Genomic DNA, 14479 nt, shown 5'->3' with positions numbered 1-14479 from the left:
ACATCACTTTTAACGCACACAGGGATTATCAATTACAGCTTACAAATAATCTTATAAAATTAAAGTAATGGAAATATTAAATTTAAAACTTCAGTATAGTAAAAAGGACTAAAATCATAATTAGGCCTTTAGTTTCCGAACAGAGGACAATGGAGTAAACGCCTGATGGCTGGAAACCAGATAAGAAAGATGAAAATGGAACAAATCAAAACATCCATATGTGATCATCACAATTAAGAAAAACACAAATTTAAATTAGGTTTCTCAATTATAAAAATGAAAAATTACAAGCATTATTAAATTACATCCTTCAGCCCCTGCCCATAACAAGCATAGTCTCATGGCACTCGAGCAATGTGCAGTGGCACTGCCTCAGTTGCGACAGATCCTAGCAGTTGGCATAGTAACACAAACAGGAGCATACGCCTTCTTGGCCTCTGCGCTACCACGTTTAGGCTCCGCCGTTGCAACCCCCGCAACCGAGCAAATAGCAGCAGCTGCAGCTGCAAACATCATCTCCCTCCTGCCATTGTTGCCCTCTGTTTTCCTCTCACCGCTCATCTGGACACTCTCCACTTGAGCTCCCTTAGCAGCATTGGCAACCACTAGTCTCCGCTGGGTAATTCTTGGAGAACCCTTTGTGAGGTTAGTGGTGCTAAGGAATGATGTTGTCATGGTGATGGATGCCATTTTTCCTGCAGGTGCTTCTTAGGTGCCAATATGGAGGGGCCTTTTTAGCTTAAATTTCTAAGTCTAGAAAGATGCTGAAAAAAAAAATGAGGTGGAGGATGGAGCATCCGTATATGAGATCTTATCAGAAGAAAATTTTGGACCAATATTTGAGTGCCACATCATTCATATTATCTTTGTTCTAAACCTGTGGTAGCCATTAAAATCTATTGGGTGGTACCCATTTTACAAAAATGGATTGGGGCCAACAATGTAGAGAACACAACTGCCTCTCCCTCTAGATAACCCTTTGCAGCTAGAGAAAGGCAGGCCAGTGAAGAATGGATGTGGAGGAAAAAACAAAACAAAAAAAGGGCTAACCAGTGACCGAAAAATGAAAAATATTCAAGAGATTCTAATGATCATATAGAGTGACAACAAAACCTTTTGAATTAACCATTTATATAATTTAGAATTCAACATACATGGAACCAATTAGGCCGTATTCTACAAAAATTGTAATTTGAGATTATATGAATTGGAACTGAGGAATTTAGGACATTATAAATCTAAGCATACAATGCTTCCTCTTCTCTCGCGTGATATTGGCGTGGCAATAAATCATGTACATTGGCAAAAAGATCTTCACGACCAGATGGTACTCCACCAGCAATAGGTGCATCCAAGACTGAATCAGGTATCGCCACAAGTGTTTCCTCGAAGAAGGATTTCATTGTCTGCAATAACAAAAACTCTGTCAGCAGCCATTAATAAAAGTTTGCGAGAGTTGTATAAGAACTTAAGGATCCCAATCATAAATTTATGGATCCATAGTTTCAGGAAGCTACTTCAACTAATGAATGAAGTGTATTCCCTTAAATGATCAAAGCTAAAGAAAATTTATCTGCATTGAGTAGCAGAGTTTTGTCGATTCTTTCTAGGATAAAACTATTCAGACCATTTCCCCAAAGTTGTACCAACTCTCTGAAGGTAGAAGTAAGAAGGTTTGCAACAATTTTCATACCTTGCAATGCATGAAAGCGGAGTCGGCTTTGCGCTTCCACAGACCATTTCCAGGCTCCGAGTAAAAAAGGTTAAGTAGAGGCTGCAGATTCATTAAGATACACTATGGCTGAAGGTAATGGGGGTAAAAAAAAGCTATATTAAGTTCAAGACAAACCGTAAATAAACCAGAAACATGAGCAGACCAAAATAGAACATAACATCAATAGAGATAATAATAACACAGTATATTTTTGAAGGTTTTGAAAACCATTTGCAATTGCCAATAACAGCATCAATTTCCCATAATCAGCAAAAGAAATGCAATGATGTTGTAAAACTGACAAAACTGCCTACCTTCGCTACTTCTCGGATATTAGGTCTATTATTTCCATCTTTTCCCAGAACGGAGTCTCCATATTCTTGATATCGTTGAAGGATCTAAAAGTAGAGATATAAACAATAAGAGGATATTAACTTAATAACAAATTTGAGCAAAATGCATCAATCAAGGGCAGCAATCTTCTATCCTACCTCGCGGCGTGTAATACCACTACTTGGTGCACCATATATTGCAGTATCAACATGTCCCAGAGTTTGCCAGGGGCTGTTTAAGATAACCAACATCTTTCGGTCAGCTAATAGCGAGTTAGCCAAAAATAGAGGATTAGAGGGTAAGGACTTCTAAATATGGGAAAACAAAAGCTTAATAGAAAGCAAAAAGTAAGAGATGCATTATACATACTAGTGATATGCAGCTCGTCCAACCATAACACCGTGAGCTCCTTCTCTTAGAGCTGCATTTGCCTACAATTTTAAATGTCCATTGATAATAAGATATAGATTTTTTTTTTGCACATATCAGAGCGCTGACAAGAGTTATGGTAGCAATGCCAAAGAGAAGGCAGAGGTGGTTAAAGACCCAAAGCCAATTAAACTCTAAGCCATCCAAACAAAATATTTCTCTTTTCAACAGAAGGTTTCTGTTCCCTATCAGTTCTCCAAAGGGTAAAGCAATTAGCAAATGTCAAGCTCAATTTTCCAGGACGCAACATCTGTTATTTAATGGTAATTACTAACGGCAGAATGAGATAGTAATAAGATCCAAAAAAGAAATGATGCAAAATTCCTTTAATTTGAATCTGTGAAGGAAAACATTCTCACCACAGTATGAGAAATAACAGAAACCGATCCCAACATAACATTTATGGCATCACCACATAACAACAGAGGACACTAATTATCATTAAAGAGATACAGTTTTGAAAAAGGTTTACCTCAACAACAGAATTAATGCCTCCATTTATGGTAAACGTCAAGTCCGGAAAGTCACGCAAGAGTGCATAATAGAACTCATATCTGAATTCAGAGAAAAGCAAGTTATCAACAGCTCGTTTTGTACATAGAGGTATATGAATTTAGATGAACAGGTAAGGTAACTGAACTGTTTGATATAAACAAATAAGAAGCACAATAAAAACTTACTTTAGTGGGGGAATTCTTCGGTTATCAGCCGGGCTAATGCCATTTAGTAGAGCCTTCCGTGAATGTATGATGAAATGCCTAGTTGGTGATAGGGAAGAAACCTTGTAGATAAAATCACCTGAAATTGAGAAAGAAGAAGAAAGAAAAATAAAGCATCCAATGAAGCTGTCAGAACTAAATACAATGACTGGAACAATCCTTTCCTAACTACCAAAAAGGAAACGCAACAACAATCATCAGATTTAGTTTCAGTTATATGGCTAATTATTGGCAAAAGAACTTACAGAGCTCATTATATGAATCATGATCATCAACACCAATCCGACATTTAACACTGACAGGAACATTTGTATTGGCAGCAATGACTGACATGGCTTCTCCAACAAACTTTCCTTGTAAGTACAAAATGAACAGATAAGTGCACATTGGAAAAGAAAAACTTCTCTAATCAGCTTGTCATTTAGAATTTTACAAGCATTGCCATCAAACCTTTGGATCAAGCATAAGACGCACACCAAAGCACCCATGCCCTGCAACTTTTGGGCTAGGACACCCACAACTGGTTTTGGGGCAAGAACAATAATTAAAAACACAGAAAAGAAAATGCATTAATGAGAAAAAAATGCAAAGCAATAGGAAAGTGAAAAAAATCATGTAAAGAAATGGTACAAACTTGAAATTAATCTCATCATAGTTGTATGCATTAGCAAGTTCAGTGGCTTTTGCCAAGTTTTCTAATTTACTCCCACCAATTTGAAGGACAATAGGATGCTGTTCAGGAGAATATCCCAAGAACTTGTCCTGAGCACGCAACAAAGTTGAAATGAAGAGATCAGCAATTATTAACAGTTTACAGTTTAGCACTAGCAAGCATAAAGTTCAGCATTCAACACATGTTCACCAAAAACAACCAGAGAAATCCAAAATACATCTAAGACTTCCACTGCTTTCTTTCCATCTTTATTGGTGTTCTGATTTTATCCAAGGGCTTTCGATTCAAGATTCCCCAATGCCAGGTTTGCAACTACTGACACTAATGCCTCGTGTAGTTACTAGTGTAATAGCATGAGAAAAAAGCTTATTTAATACACATCTATTACAATAGTTAGACATAAAATAAAGCATATTTAGTACAAATTTAAACTTGAAATTATAAAAATGAGTAAAAGCACTTGAAAAAAATAAGAACTCTTCAAAAAAAGCAAAATATTTTCCTTGTCTTTCCCAAAAACAAGTCATGTGAATGGCTAAAAATTACCAATTATCATTTGATTGCTAACTGATATATGAAAACATGGTTAAAAAAGAATACTCTTACCAAATGTAAATGTTTCTTTCACTAACTTACCAGATTCCCTTGTTGATAAACAATAGTTTCAGCAGCAAGCATCTCTGTGTAAAGCCACGCATGTTTGGAGATAAGGCGCGCAAGAGTCCTATAATGATTATCAGTCCATTCCATCATGGGAGCTATGCTGCAAACCGTACAATAAAAATACATTCTCATTCGTACGGTGTTTGAAGCAAAAAAAAAAAAAAGAAAAGGAAACAAGGTGGGGGGAAGCCATAGATGTTATTACGTACCTAAATAGAGGAGGAAGATAGCGACTAGCACCCATCACGCCTTCTGTATGTAATTGAACGTTTTGGTAATAAGAAGTGACCCTTGATTTAGTTGAATGGTTGAAAGGTATATTTCTAGAAAATCTGCGAGGGTTTTTCAGGATAATAGAATGAAAAGGTGTAAATGACGATATCATCAAAGAATAAGCTGAAAACTTCACCATCCTTTTAACCAGACAAAGGCTGCTCCTCTAGGTACCTATCCATTAAAGGAAGCTAGATCATACATTCAAATTATACCAGCAATAGCTATAAACTTTTGCTACTGCGCACTTAATGACAAAAACTATGTTAAATTTCCATTTCCTTTTTTGTTAAAATAACTCCAAACTAAGAAAAATAGACGAACTAGCATATATATGCATGTATTGTTTTTAAATGAAACAATTGATGTGTAAGGAAACATATGTAACTTTAGAAGACAGGGGTTCTAAGAGACATTTAATCGAACAGTTGAAGAACGCAAACGACGACACACACGATGGTACTAACTGCTTAAAAAAATGAAAGAAATGAAGATGTTGAAAGACTAAAAGCTTACATTCATTACACAGGAGATTTGGGTTTTGTTTGTTGTTTAACAGTCGGCTGCTGGAAGGCGTTGCAGGGAGGAGGAGCCGAGGAAAAAGATAGAAGTGTCCAAACTTCAGATCTCCTCAGTTCAATCCTCACATAATGAAGCAGTGGCCATTTAAAGCCTATTCTTTTTCTTTCCCTTTTTATTTGAACTGGGTTAATTTTATTAAATGTCCCCAAACTATTGCTCAAATTTCAAATTGGTTCAAAACTTCAAACTAAAGTATGAATAATACTTTTGTAAGCATAACAGTTTGGAAGTTATTTTGTAGATCAAATATGACTTTAAAGTGGAGGAAATTTTAAACAGGTGAGAACCATGTATAGTTTGGATTTAATAGTAAAAGAAGAATAGTCGATCTAAATTTTAATGTTACTATATGTTTTCTTTTAATACATCGTTTTTAAATTGTCCATTTTGTAGGTAAAAAAATTTGTTTTAATCCTCTCACTTGTTATAAAATTAAAAGTTAATATATGATAAAGTTGTAATTTGGCCCTTTAAAATGACCAAAAATATTTTCATTCTCTTTAAAAATGATGGAATAAAAATTTAATACGTGATAAAATCACACTTTAATTTTCTAAAATTTATGTTTCAATACCAATCCACCTTAAAAAAATTTCTAACCGCACTCCTGAAAGGTACACACATTTACAATTTGATCAATACATTTTAAATATACACTATGTTATAATCAAGCTTTCTTTTATCCTATAAGATGATGGTTAAACTAATAGAAGGATTTTATTGATACAATAACGATATTCTAAAAGACAATTAGAACATTTTGAAGTTCAGGATCAATTTAGAATTTTAGCAATAAATTGGGGATATCTTGTGTGAATTAACCCTTTAAACGGGCTAAGCTCTTGGCCCAAAGTTGAAATTGCTGCTCTATCCAAAAACTCAGCCCATCTCTGCCAACAGATATATGTGTGGTTCACGTTCTACTATAACTGAAAACCCGCCATCATCTTCACACTGCCTTTCCATGGCAACTCTAAGCTTCAATTCCACACGAATCAAATCCCCATCTCTCCAATCCCACAAACCCTTCTCCAAATCCCACTTTTCCACAAAACCCAACAACGTACCATTCCTTTTTCCATCTAAAACCCATCCACAGCTCCACCGTTTTAAACCAAATTCCATATCCGAAAGCTCAGTGTCAGTGCCTGAAGAAGCTTTTGATGACGCTGAAGAAGACGACCCAACTTCAGAATTGAGCTACCTTGACTCGGAGACCGATCCCTCGAGTGTTACGGAGTGGGAGCTGGATTTTTGCTCAAGGCCGATTCTAGATATTAGAGGCAAGAAGATATGGGAACTGGTAGTGTGTGACAGTTCGCTTTCACTTCAATATACCAAGTACTTTCCCAACAATGTTATCAATAGTGTTACTTTAAAAGATGCTATGGAAACCATAAGTGAGGATTTAGGTGTCCCTTTGCCAGAAAAAGTCCGCTTCTTCAGGTCAATTTTACAATCTTCTTGTAACATATATGCAAATATTTACTATATTGTTAGCATACTCAATTATCTTAATTGATTTTTGTTCTTCTTGGATTTATAGGTCACAAATGCAAACCATAATTACAAAGTCATGTAAAGAGCTTGGCATAAAGCCTGTTCCTAGTAAACGGGTGAGTTCTGAATCTTTCTCTTAAAAGATTCTTGAAGGGTACAAGAGAAGTGGATATAGGTGCTTGTTTTCCAGCCAAATTTTGCTATCAGTTCATATATTATGCGCAGATTTATTATTCCCTATATACTCATTGAATTTGGAAATTTCAGCAAAAATGGTTAAATTTATTAACTAAAATATCTTGTGATTATTACGTGGAAAGAATTAGCCATGTGATAATATGTTTGTGGCAGAGGATTTTGTAAAATTTAACCTATTAACTTCAGTTTTTAGCTTCTAATTCCAAACATGATAATGTTACTTATGTTAAATGGTTCTTGTCCTTTTTTCAGTGTCTGTCACTGCTTCTTTGGTTAGAAGAACGTTATGAGACTATATACATGCGCCATCCTGGTTTTCAAAAAGGTTCCAAGCCACTTTTGGCATTAGATAACCCTTTCCCAATGGAACTTCCAGAGAACTTATTTGGAGAAAAATGGGCATTTGTCCAGTTACCTTTTTCAGGTATATCTTTCACATCTAATGGCGTTAAACAATGCATTTACAAGGCCCTGGAACTGTTTTTCTTGTTATTTAGCTGTTGGATGAATATTTGCGTCAAAGAAGATGATAATGTCTTCATTTCTAAACTAAAATGTTAGTAGTACCCTGCTCCCTTTTCACACCCTTCTCTTGTTCCGTTGTAGCTATTCGAGAGGAGATTTCGTCGTTGGATGAAAGGTTCGTGTTTGGTGCTGGTTTAGATTTGGATTTGCTGGGAATTGAAGTTGATGACAATACATTGATTCCAGGACTTGCAGTGGCTTCTTCACGTGCAAAACCTTTGGCAGGCAGGTTTACCATCTCTTTCAATATTTCCTCCTTTACCATTAGAAATAGCTGTTGGAAGCTTGTTTCTCAATTATTGGCTTCACAATTCAATTATGGGGTTTTTCTTGAAAACTAAATTTTAAGGGTGAACGAAAATGCATTGGTGCAGCTTGGATGAATGGATTGGAAGTGTGTTCAGTAGAGGCTGATACCAGTCGCAGTTGCTTGATCCTATCCGTTGGAATATCTACTCGTTACGTTTATGCAACCTACAAGAAAACTCCGACATCTACAAGTGAAGCTGAAGCTTGGGAAGCAGCAAAGAAGGCATGTGGAGGATTACATTTCCTTGCCATCCAAGAGGACTTGGACTCTGATGATTGTGTAGGTTTCTGGCTCTTGTTGGACTTGCCCCCACCCCCTTTATAATTATCAATTTGAAGAAATAAATATGCACACTTATATTTTGATTCTAAACTTCAAAATATGTTTTGCTGATTATTGATTCCAAGTATTATAACCAATTAGTTCTTTTTTCAAGTTTGATGAGCTGCAAAAAGAGGTAACAAAAGTGAATTTAGATGCTGAGAAGGATGGGATGTGTAAAAGAGAATTGGACGGTTCCATTCCAACCACTACAATAAGAAAACGTCATACAGCCTTGGATTCTTCACTAGAAAACTTTTAACTGCCTGAAACAAAATGCCTATGCTATAAAGTAACATCAGTACAAAATAAGAGCACTGCCAAATTAGAAAAATGGGGGAACAAAAAATCTCTACAAATCCACTCGCTAAGAACAACTTAGGCCTTTCAGGTTCAAATTTTTGATCTCTTTTGTTTTTGAAGAACAAAACGAACGCCTTGCTTCCCAAGTTCCAAAGTCTTCAGTCTACCATCATCTAGCCTGACTGCTAATGTGGATGTGCCTTCAATGCTGTCAGTAACGGCACCCTTATGCCTGTTTGTTCAATATCAAAATAAATATGGATTTAATTCTGGAAATGTGTCTAAAACAATCTTACAATCTCAAATTCAATAATGAATTCTGCAAAAGACATAGAAAGCAATAGCCAAACTTTACCATGAATTGTCCGAGGCCTGATGAATTTCAACTTTCTTCCCAACTGCATCTTTTCCCAACTTCTTTAAAATCCAACTAGCATCCATCATGCCATCCATTAAACTGTCTTGATGTGATTGTGTGACATTAACATCTTCATCTTCATTAAACAATGATTTTTCCATGAAGGGAGATGGTCTCTTTCTTTTTGACCTTTGGCCCTTTATAGAAGAACTCTTTTCCTCATCGTAATGAGCCTGGGAATTCTGATTGTCAAGAACAGGTTTCTTCAATTTGAACTTAAGAGATGGTTTGGGATCTTTTGGCAAAGAGTTCAAAATAGGTGTGTGACCATAATCTTCACAACTTTCACCATACATATTAGCTCTGTCTTCCAACTGCTTTCCTGACACCACCTTACCCCCTCTTAGGGTGGAGACCTCACCTGAAGGAGCAGCAGCAAGCCTATTTCCATCTATGCTTCCTTTGCCCGAGGGAATTCGTGTGTGTTCGAGTGGACCAATTCCATATCCATCAGAACTGTTTGCTACACCAAATTTGGACCTCAATTCAGAAGCTTCAGGCCTAATTTTGCCAAACTTAATCAAATTTCCTTCTCTCCCAGTTATTTTCACACCTCTTGACTTGGCAGAGCGATCAACTCCATCTCCTGCAAACAGAAAACATTTGTACTGTCTCAACTGGGAACATTGAAAAAAACACCTCCCAACTGGTCACCAACGCCAGCAAAAAATGGAAACTTTTTAACACCAAAGCAATGGATCATGATAGCTATATTACCATCACCAGATTTAGCAGTACCATCATGCCGATCTAGAAACTTGTCACCAATTCTATGTTGATTTACATCTTGAACACCTGATATTAGCCAAATATTTGAAGTAAGAATAGTTTTTAGGTTAACACCCAAACCAGAGAAAAAACATTTTATTGCATGTCATCCACTATCTTGTACATTCTATAAGTAGAATCTTGACAAAAAAATGGGCCAGAGAAAAACCTAAACGAAGATCTTTTGATGCAACTAGAAATATCAAGTAGCAATCTAGGACTTAACACTGACAGCACATCAGAGGAAATGGACAGCTGACTGTAAGAAAAATATGACCATCTTAATATGTGAACATGTACAAATGCAAGTGATATCATAAACAGAATAAGTCAAGCCTTACCATTGTATGAAGTCACATCTTGATCTCTTTGAAAGCTTGAAGCATCAGACATTGGGGAGTTGGTAACATTTATTTTTTGTGCACCTAGATTTATGACTAATTTCTTAGCTTTCAGAGTCTTTGACTTGTTACTATGTTTTCCATTATCATCTCCACGACCTAAATCATGTGGTTTATTGCTTTTGATTTTAATAACACGAGATGTTCTATCTTCATCACTAACCATCACCTCATCTACCAGCTTGTGTTTCAAAACCCCTGGCTGATTGGTAGAACAAATTCCAGCAACGGGAGAAGAAATATCTTGTCCGTCATTTATCTGAGACGCAACTTCATTGTTCCTGTCCTCACCCAAGCCGTATCCTTGAGATTGTACATCTTGATTCCCCTCAAAACTCAGCTGAGATTCTCCTTTGCTAATGAAAGATGCTTGGTATGCCTTTTTCTTGGGATACTTTTTACTTGAAGATTTTTTTCCATATTCCTTGTTCTTCTTCGGTGATTTGTCAGCAAGCCCTTTAAGAGAGAATTTCAGGGAACGCCCAAATTCATTTTTCGGCATCATAGGACCATTTTCCTCGTCATCTGAATATGGAGAGATGGAAAATATTTCTTCTTGAGTTGGCAGCCCTGCAGCAGCTCTCAGGCTAGCTATCATATCTTGATCAGCTACGTCTCTTCTCTTCCAAAGCTCTCGGACAGCATCCTCAAGATCTGTAACCTGGTAAAACATTATGACAGCAGTTGTAAGTTGAAAAGAATTCTTTGCCTATCTCCCTTCTGAGAAAGAAGAAAACAAGAGGGAGAAAGGAACCCTGCACTGCAAAGCTACCTGGTAGCACTCTCCACGACAAGTTGCACATTTATACTGGAGATTGCCATCTACTTGAAACTGCAGATATCTTTCATCACTGCAAAATATTTCTTTCATAAATAAAAAGTATCCAAAACTTGTGTGGCTATTATAAAGCTGAAACAAGGCACACTTGCTTCTTTCACTAGAGTACTAGAACTTTTACAAAAAGGAAACACCTCATGCAGAGCATTTTACAAAAATCTTAAGAAATTTAACCACTTATTTTGACGCTATATATTTACAAAGGAAAAAAACCACGGGACTTGATGCATGTTGAAAAGATGATCCATCAAAAAAGACATAGGCCTCTGTTTGTGTCAAACTCAACATAATATGACAGCAACTGCCCTCTTCAAACATGTTAAATAAAAAATAAACAATATAACATAGAAGAATTAGATTGGTGATCCTTTGAAAGTACAAAGGTAGAAAGGAACCTGATGCCATCACAGTGGCAGTGCACCCAACGCTGGCAAACATCACAGCAGACCATGGGTGTTGATTCAGAGTCCCTGTAAACCTGTAAAGTTGTACCACAATGCCTAGTAAGTTCACCTTTCTAGAAAATCATGAAGCATGAGAGAGTTCACATGGCTAATATAATCAATAAATAAAAATAGTTCAGAATACCGGTATTTCTTGTTTTTTCATTTGAAGAAACAACTTTTAGGGAACAGATTCATTCAAAACTCTCTACGCTAGGGGGGTATGTAAACCTTAAATCAGACCACCTAAACACCATTAATAACCAGAAAACTGGAATTTACCTTCAAACATACAGGGCAATAATTTCCCTTCACAAACAACCTTCCACAAGCATCACAACAAGTGTATCCCAAGAACCACCTGTGAGATATATATAAAAAATAGATATCGATATTATTAATACTAAAGAAATGCTTCTCAAGAAGGTCAGGAAAAATCATTAGCTATGCAAGCACTAAAAACAAAAATGGCATATTAAATAGTTTCAAAAGCTAAGAAGAAAATTGAAGCATAAATCTATATAGAAAGGAGAAATTTTCAGTGCAAAAGCTTCGTTTCTATTGGCTGCTAATCATACCGCACACTTAAACCATTTCCAGGGACATTGGATCCACAGCTGTGACACCTTGTATGTTTAGGGCACAAATATGGCCCAGAAGAAACATTCTGCACAATCCAGGGATTCTGTGAGCCATTCTATTTGTAATCGAGGTATAAAAGTAAGCGCAAGCAATGCACATCCAACCTTATGCGACGGATGTTGGCAGTAGCAATGATATGCACCATCACACCTTTTGCAGAACATGAGTCTAGTTGGGTCTCCAGTACTTCGGCACACCTAAAGAAAGATCAGTAACAATGGGTGCAACCAAGAATTTGAAAATAATAGGGTGCAAATGTGTACTAATATGCATAACAAATTACCTCGCAGGTTCGACAGTAAGGGCACGTCCAGGAACTCCAATGAAACAGATCTACAATTATGCCAAATGCATAAGACTGCACTATAGCAGTAGCATAAGATAACAGCACAATAAATTATACCAACTCTATGTTTAGTACCTCTATGTTTAGCCCAAGATTTCAAGCAGCTCCTGTGGTACTTCTTGCCACAACTTCGACAAGAGAGCATCCTTCTTGCCCTCTCACTTCCTTCATTTTCACCCAAAAAGCACATGCGGCACATTACATTCGTGTTAGATTGACCTTGCTCGTCCAGAGCAGAACTTTTTAATGCAACCTGTAAAGTAAATAGGACCTCATCACTTCTTGGAAAGCCCAAATACAAAAAAAAAAAAAAAGGGGGAATACTACATAGAATAGTAACCAATTCCAGCATAGGACCCTTACTTTTTCCTTTCCCGTTATCATTTTACAAAGTTTTATTTCCAATCAAAACCAACTCAATATTGAATCCTTCTTTCTAATTTACCTCAAAATCAAGAACAGTATTCCTGAGCTCACTACACGATGCAAGGTTTACAGAAGTCAAAACCATGGATCACTCAGATTATAACATACAGACATCAATACAAGACAAACATATGGACTGTTTAAATTTGAATTAAGTACAAAACGAACCACCCAAAACAGAATCCAACCCAAACAGACTTCAAAATAAAACTTAAATAGAGCATAAAAATTTGCAATCGATATATGACCAAAATTTACCAACATAAACACTCATGTAGCTGAAGTTAAACATCATAACCCCTAAATGACAACAAAATTCACAATTCACTACATTCCACCGAAACCCAAAATGAAAATTAAGACACAAAAGCAAGAAAATTACCGAAATATCACCCGACTCAACCCTCCTAGCATAATCCTCAGCCGCCACCATTGCGGCAGCAGCCTTCCTCTGAAGCGAGAATCGCTTCGCCTGAGCCGACTCCTCCAAGGAATCAGCGCCGCCGCCACCGCCTCCATCCCCGGCAGGAACCGGGGCGACTTTAGGTACGGGGACCTGCACGGTCCCCTCTCGAGAAACCCTAACGCCCCAGGGGTCTTTCAAGAAGCCCTGGACTTGAACCACTTCCTGCAAGAAACCATCCTTGGAGTTTGTAGACTGGAGATTCCGAGGAAACCCTAGCGAACAGAAGCAAATTCGCCGACTACAAAACAAAGAGAAACCATAAACATTAATACAACAAGCTCTCGAGAGCAAAGTGAGAAAAGATAGAAGGCCCCCTTTTTTTTTTTTTTCCTTTTAGTGTATGAAAAAAAAATATTGTACCATGTAATTGGGCAAGCTACGTGAAAGGCCATAGTGAGGGATTTTGGGATTTTGAATTTTTTTTTGAGTTTTTGAGAGATTTAGCGATCTCGCTCCCAAAATTATTAAAATTAAAAAAATAATAATTAAAATTTAAAAAAAAAACAACTTTAAGAAAAATTAAAAAAAAATGGGTCTTTATTTTTATTTTTCGGCGACGTTAGGGTGTAGCTCTGCTTTCTTGATTTGTGAAATCTGGTTTGGTTTGGTTTGAATTTAACCCGAGGGAGATGATGGGGGTTACCATACCCTCGAGTTAGATCAAAGTAAACCGGCTAATTTGGTATCTCGTGAAAAACTTTACGATCTCAGTAGACCAATCATAATCCACCATGTCAGCTTCTGAATCCATGGATTATTTACTTTAAGTTGGCTTAGCGTTTTTTCAATATTAAATAATTCTGTGCCGAATCTGATTTTTAGTAAATTTAAATATTTTTTAGTTAAATTACCAAGGGAGAATATTTGATAATTTCATGAATAATAGTATGATGTTTTATCATTAAATAAAATAAAAAATGGTGAAACACTTATTATAAATTAATATTAATAATTTTATTTAAATATATTAATTATAAATAAATATAATATCTTAAATTCAAGAGTTATTAATATTTATTTATAATCTACAAATTGCAATTAATGTTTAAATAAAGTTAGGGTAAATTACGTAAATGGTCACTCGACTTTAAGAATTTATAAAATCGTCATTCGAGTTATCATTTTTGTTTGTTTTAGTCTAGAACCGTTAAAACACTAACGACTGCTAACGTGGCCGTTAATTTTTTT

The 14479-nt window shown here is 36.4% G+C and overlaps 4 protein-coding genes across 7 annotated transcripts; 1 reads left to right on the top strand and 3 right to left on the bottom strand.

Annotated features, from left to right (window-relative positions):
• Window positions 1-233: 233 nt before the first annotated feature.
• LOC107938347 (tRNA-dihydrouridine(20/20a) synthase) lies at window positions 234-5597 on the bottom strand. 4 transcript variants are annotated; one of them, XM_016871470.2, is made up of 14 exons: window positions 5321-5462; window positions 4941-4978; window positions 4741-4863; window positions 4505-4631; window positions 3830-3957; window positions 3646-3715; window positions 3441-3543; window positions 3157-3274; window positions 2949-3030; window positions 2417-2478; window positions 2206-2278; window positions 2029-2112; window positions 1694-1774; window positions 234-1406 (listed from the first exon to the last, which is right to left on the bottom strand). In XM_016871470.2, exons 3-14 carry the CDS (start codon window positions 4773-4775, stop codon window positions 1239-1241), a joined length of 1131 nt encoding a protein of 376 aa, XP_016726959.1. In that variant the 5' UTR covers window positions 4776-4863; window positions 4941-4978; window positions 5321-5462; the 3' UTR covers window positions 234-1238. The 4 variants fall into 4 exon arrangements, with proteins under 4 accessions (XP_016726959.1, XP_016726960.1, XP_016726958.1 ...); XM_016871471.2 differs by lacking the exon at window positions 4941-4978 and having other exon boundaries at window positions 5321-5597; XM_016871469.2 differs by having other exon boundaries at window positions 4741-4978.
• LOC107938348 (photosystem II 5 kDa protein, chloroplastic) lies at window positions 238-777 on the bottom strand. Its single transcript, NM_001426012.1, has one exon. The coding sequence runs from the start codon at window positions 688-690 to the stop codon at window positions 373-375; it is 318 nt and encodes a 105-aa protein (NP_001412941.1). The 5' UTR covers window positions 691-777; the 3' UTR covers window positions 238-372.
• A 698-nt stretch (window positions 5598-6295) lies between the features above and the next one.
• On the top strand, window positions 6296-8354 carry LOC107938346 (protein TAB2 homolog, chloroplastic). Its single transcript, XM_016871467.2, has 5 exons — window positions 6296-6832; window positions 6933-7002; window positions 7337-7508; window positions 7691-7834; window positions 7984-8354. The coding sequence occupies exons 1-5, from the start codon at window positions 6351-6353 to the stop codon at window positions 8241-8243; spliced, it is 1128 nt and encodes a 375-aa protein (XP_016726956.1). The 5' UTR covers window positions 6296-6350; the 3' UTR covers window positions 8244-8354.
• A 61-nt stretch (window positions 8355-8415) lies between these two features.
• On the bottom strand, window positions 8416-13902 carry LOC107938345 (uncharacterized). Its single transcript, XM_016871466.2, has 13 exons — window positions 13652-13902; window positions 13208-13529; window positions 12475-12652; window positions 12337-12386; window positions 12158-12250; window positions 11990-12078; window positions 11694-11772; window positions 11364-11446; window positions 10903-10981; window positions 10071-10791; window positions 9679-9756; window positions 8899-9547; window positions 8416-8775 (listed from the first exon to the last, which is right to left on the bottom strand). Exons 1-13 carry the CDS (start codon window positions 13681-13683, stop codon window positions 8634-8636), a joined length of 2595 nt encoding a protein of 864 aa, XP_016726955.1. The 5' UTR covers window positions 13684-13902; the 3' UTR covers window positions 8416-8633.
• Between the last annotated feature and the right edge of the window lie 577 nt (window positions 13903-14479).

Source organism: Gossypium hirsutum, chromosome A08 (assembly GCF_007990345.1).
Source record: "Gossypium hirsutum isolate 1008001.06 chromosome A08, Gossypium_hirsutum_v2.1, whole genome shotgun sequence".
In the NCBI taxonomy this organism is placed as follows: Eukaryota; Viridiplantae; Streptophyta; class Magnoliopsida; order Malvales; family Malvaceae; genus Gossypium; species Gossypium hirsutum.
Note: the sequence above shows the minus strand (reverse complement) of the source record. Positions and strands in the feature narration are given on the sequence as shown.

Coding starts and splice junctions, on each gene's coding strand:
- LOC107938348 (NM_001426012.1), bottom strand. CDS start 690: ATGGCATCCATCACCATGACAACATCATTCCTTAGCACCACTAACCTC.
- LOC107938347 (XM_016871469.2), bottom strand. CDS start 4,943: ATGGTGAAGTTTTCAGCTTATTCTTTGATGATATCGTCATTTACACCT. Junction 4,632..4,740: donor TATCTTCCTCCTCTATTTAG/GTACGTAATAAC, acceptor TACGGTTTGCAG/CATAGCTCCCATGATGGAAT. Junction 2,113..2,205: donor GTGGTATTACACGCCGCGAG/GTAGGATAGAAG, acceptor CTCTACTTTTAG/ATCCTTCAACGATATCAAGA.
- LOC107938346 (XM_016871467.2), top strand. CDS start 6,351: ATGGCAACTCTAAGCTTCAATTCCACACGAATCAAATCCCCATCTCTC. Junction 6,833..6,932: donor GAAAAAGTCCGCTTCTTCAG/GTCAATTTTACA, acceptor TTGGATTTATAG/GTCACAAATGCAAACCATAA. Junction 7,509..7,690: donor TGTCCAGTTACCTTTTTCAG/GTATATCTTTCA, acceptor GTTCCGTTGTAG/CTATTCGAGAGGAGATTTCG.
- LOC107938345 (XM_016871466.2), bottom strand. CDS start 13,683: ATGGCCTTTCACGTAGCTTGCCCAATTACATG. Junction 12,251..12,336: donor CTTACTGTCGAACCTGCGAG/GTAATTTGTTAT, acceptor ATCTTTCTTTAG/GTGTGCCGAAGTACTGGAGA. Junction 11,773..11,989: donor GGAAATGGTTTAAGTGTGCG/GTATGATTAGCA, acceptor TATATCTCACAG/GTGGTTCTTGGGATACACTT.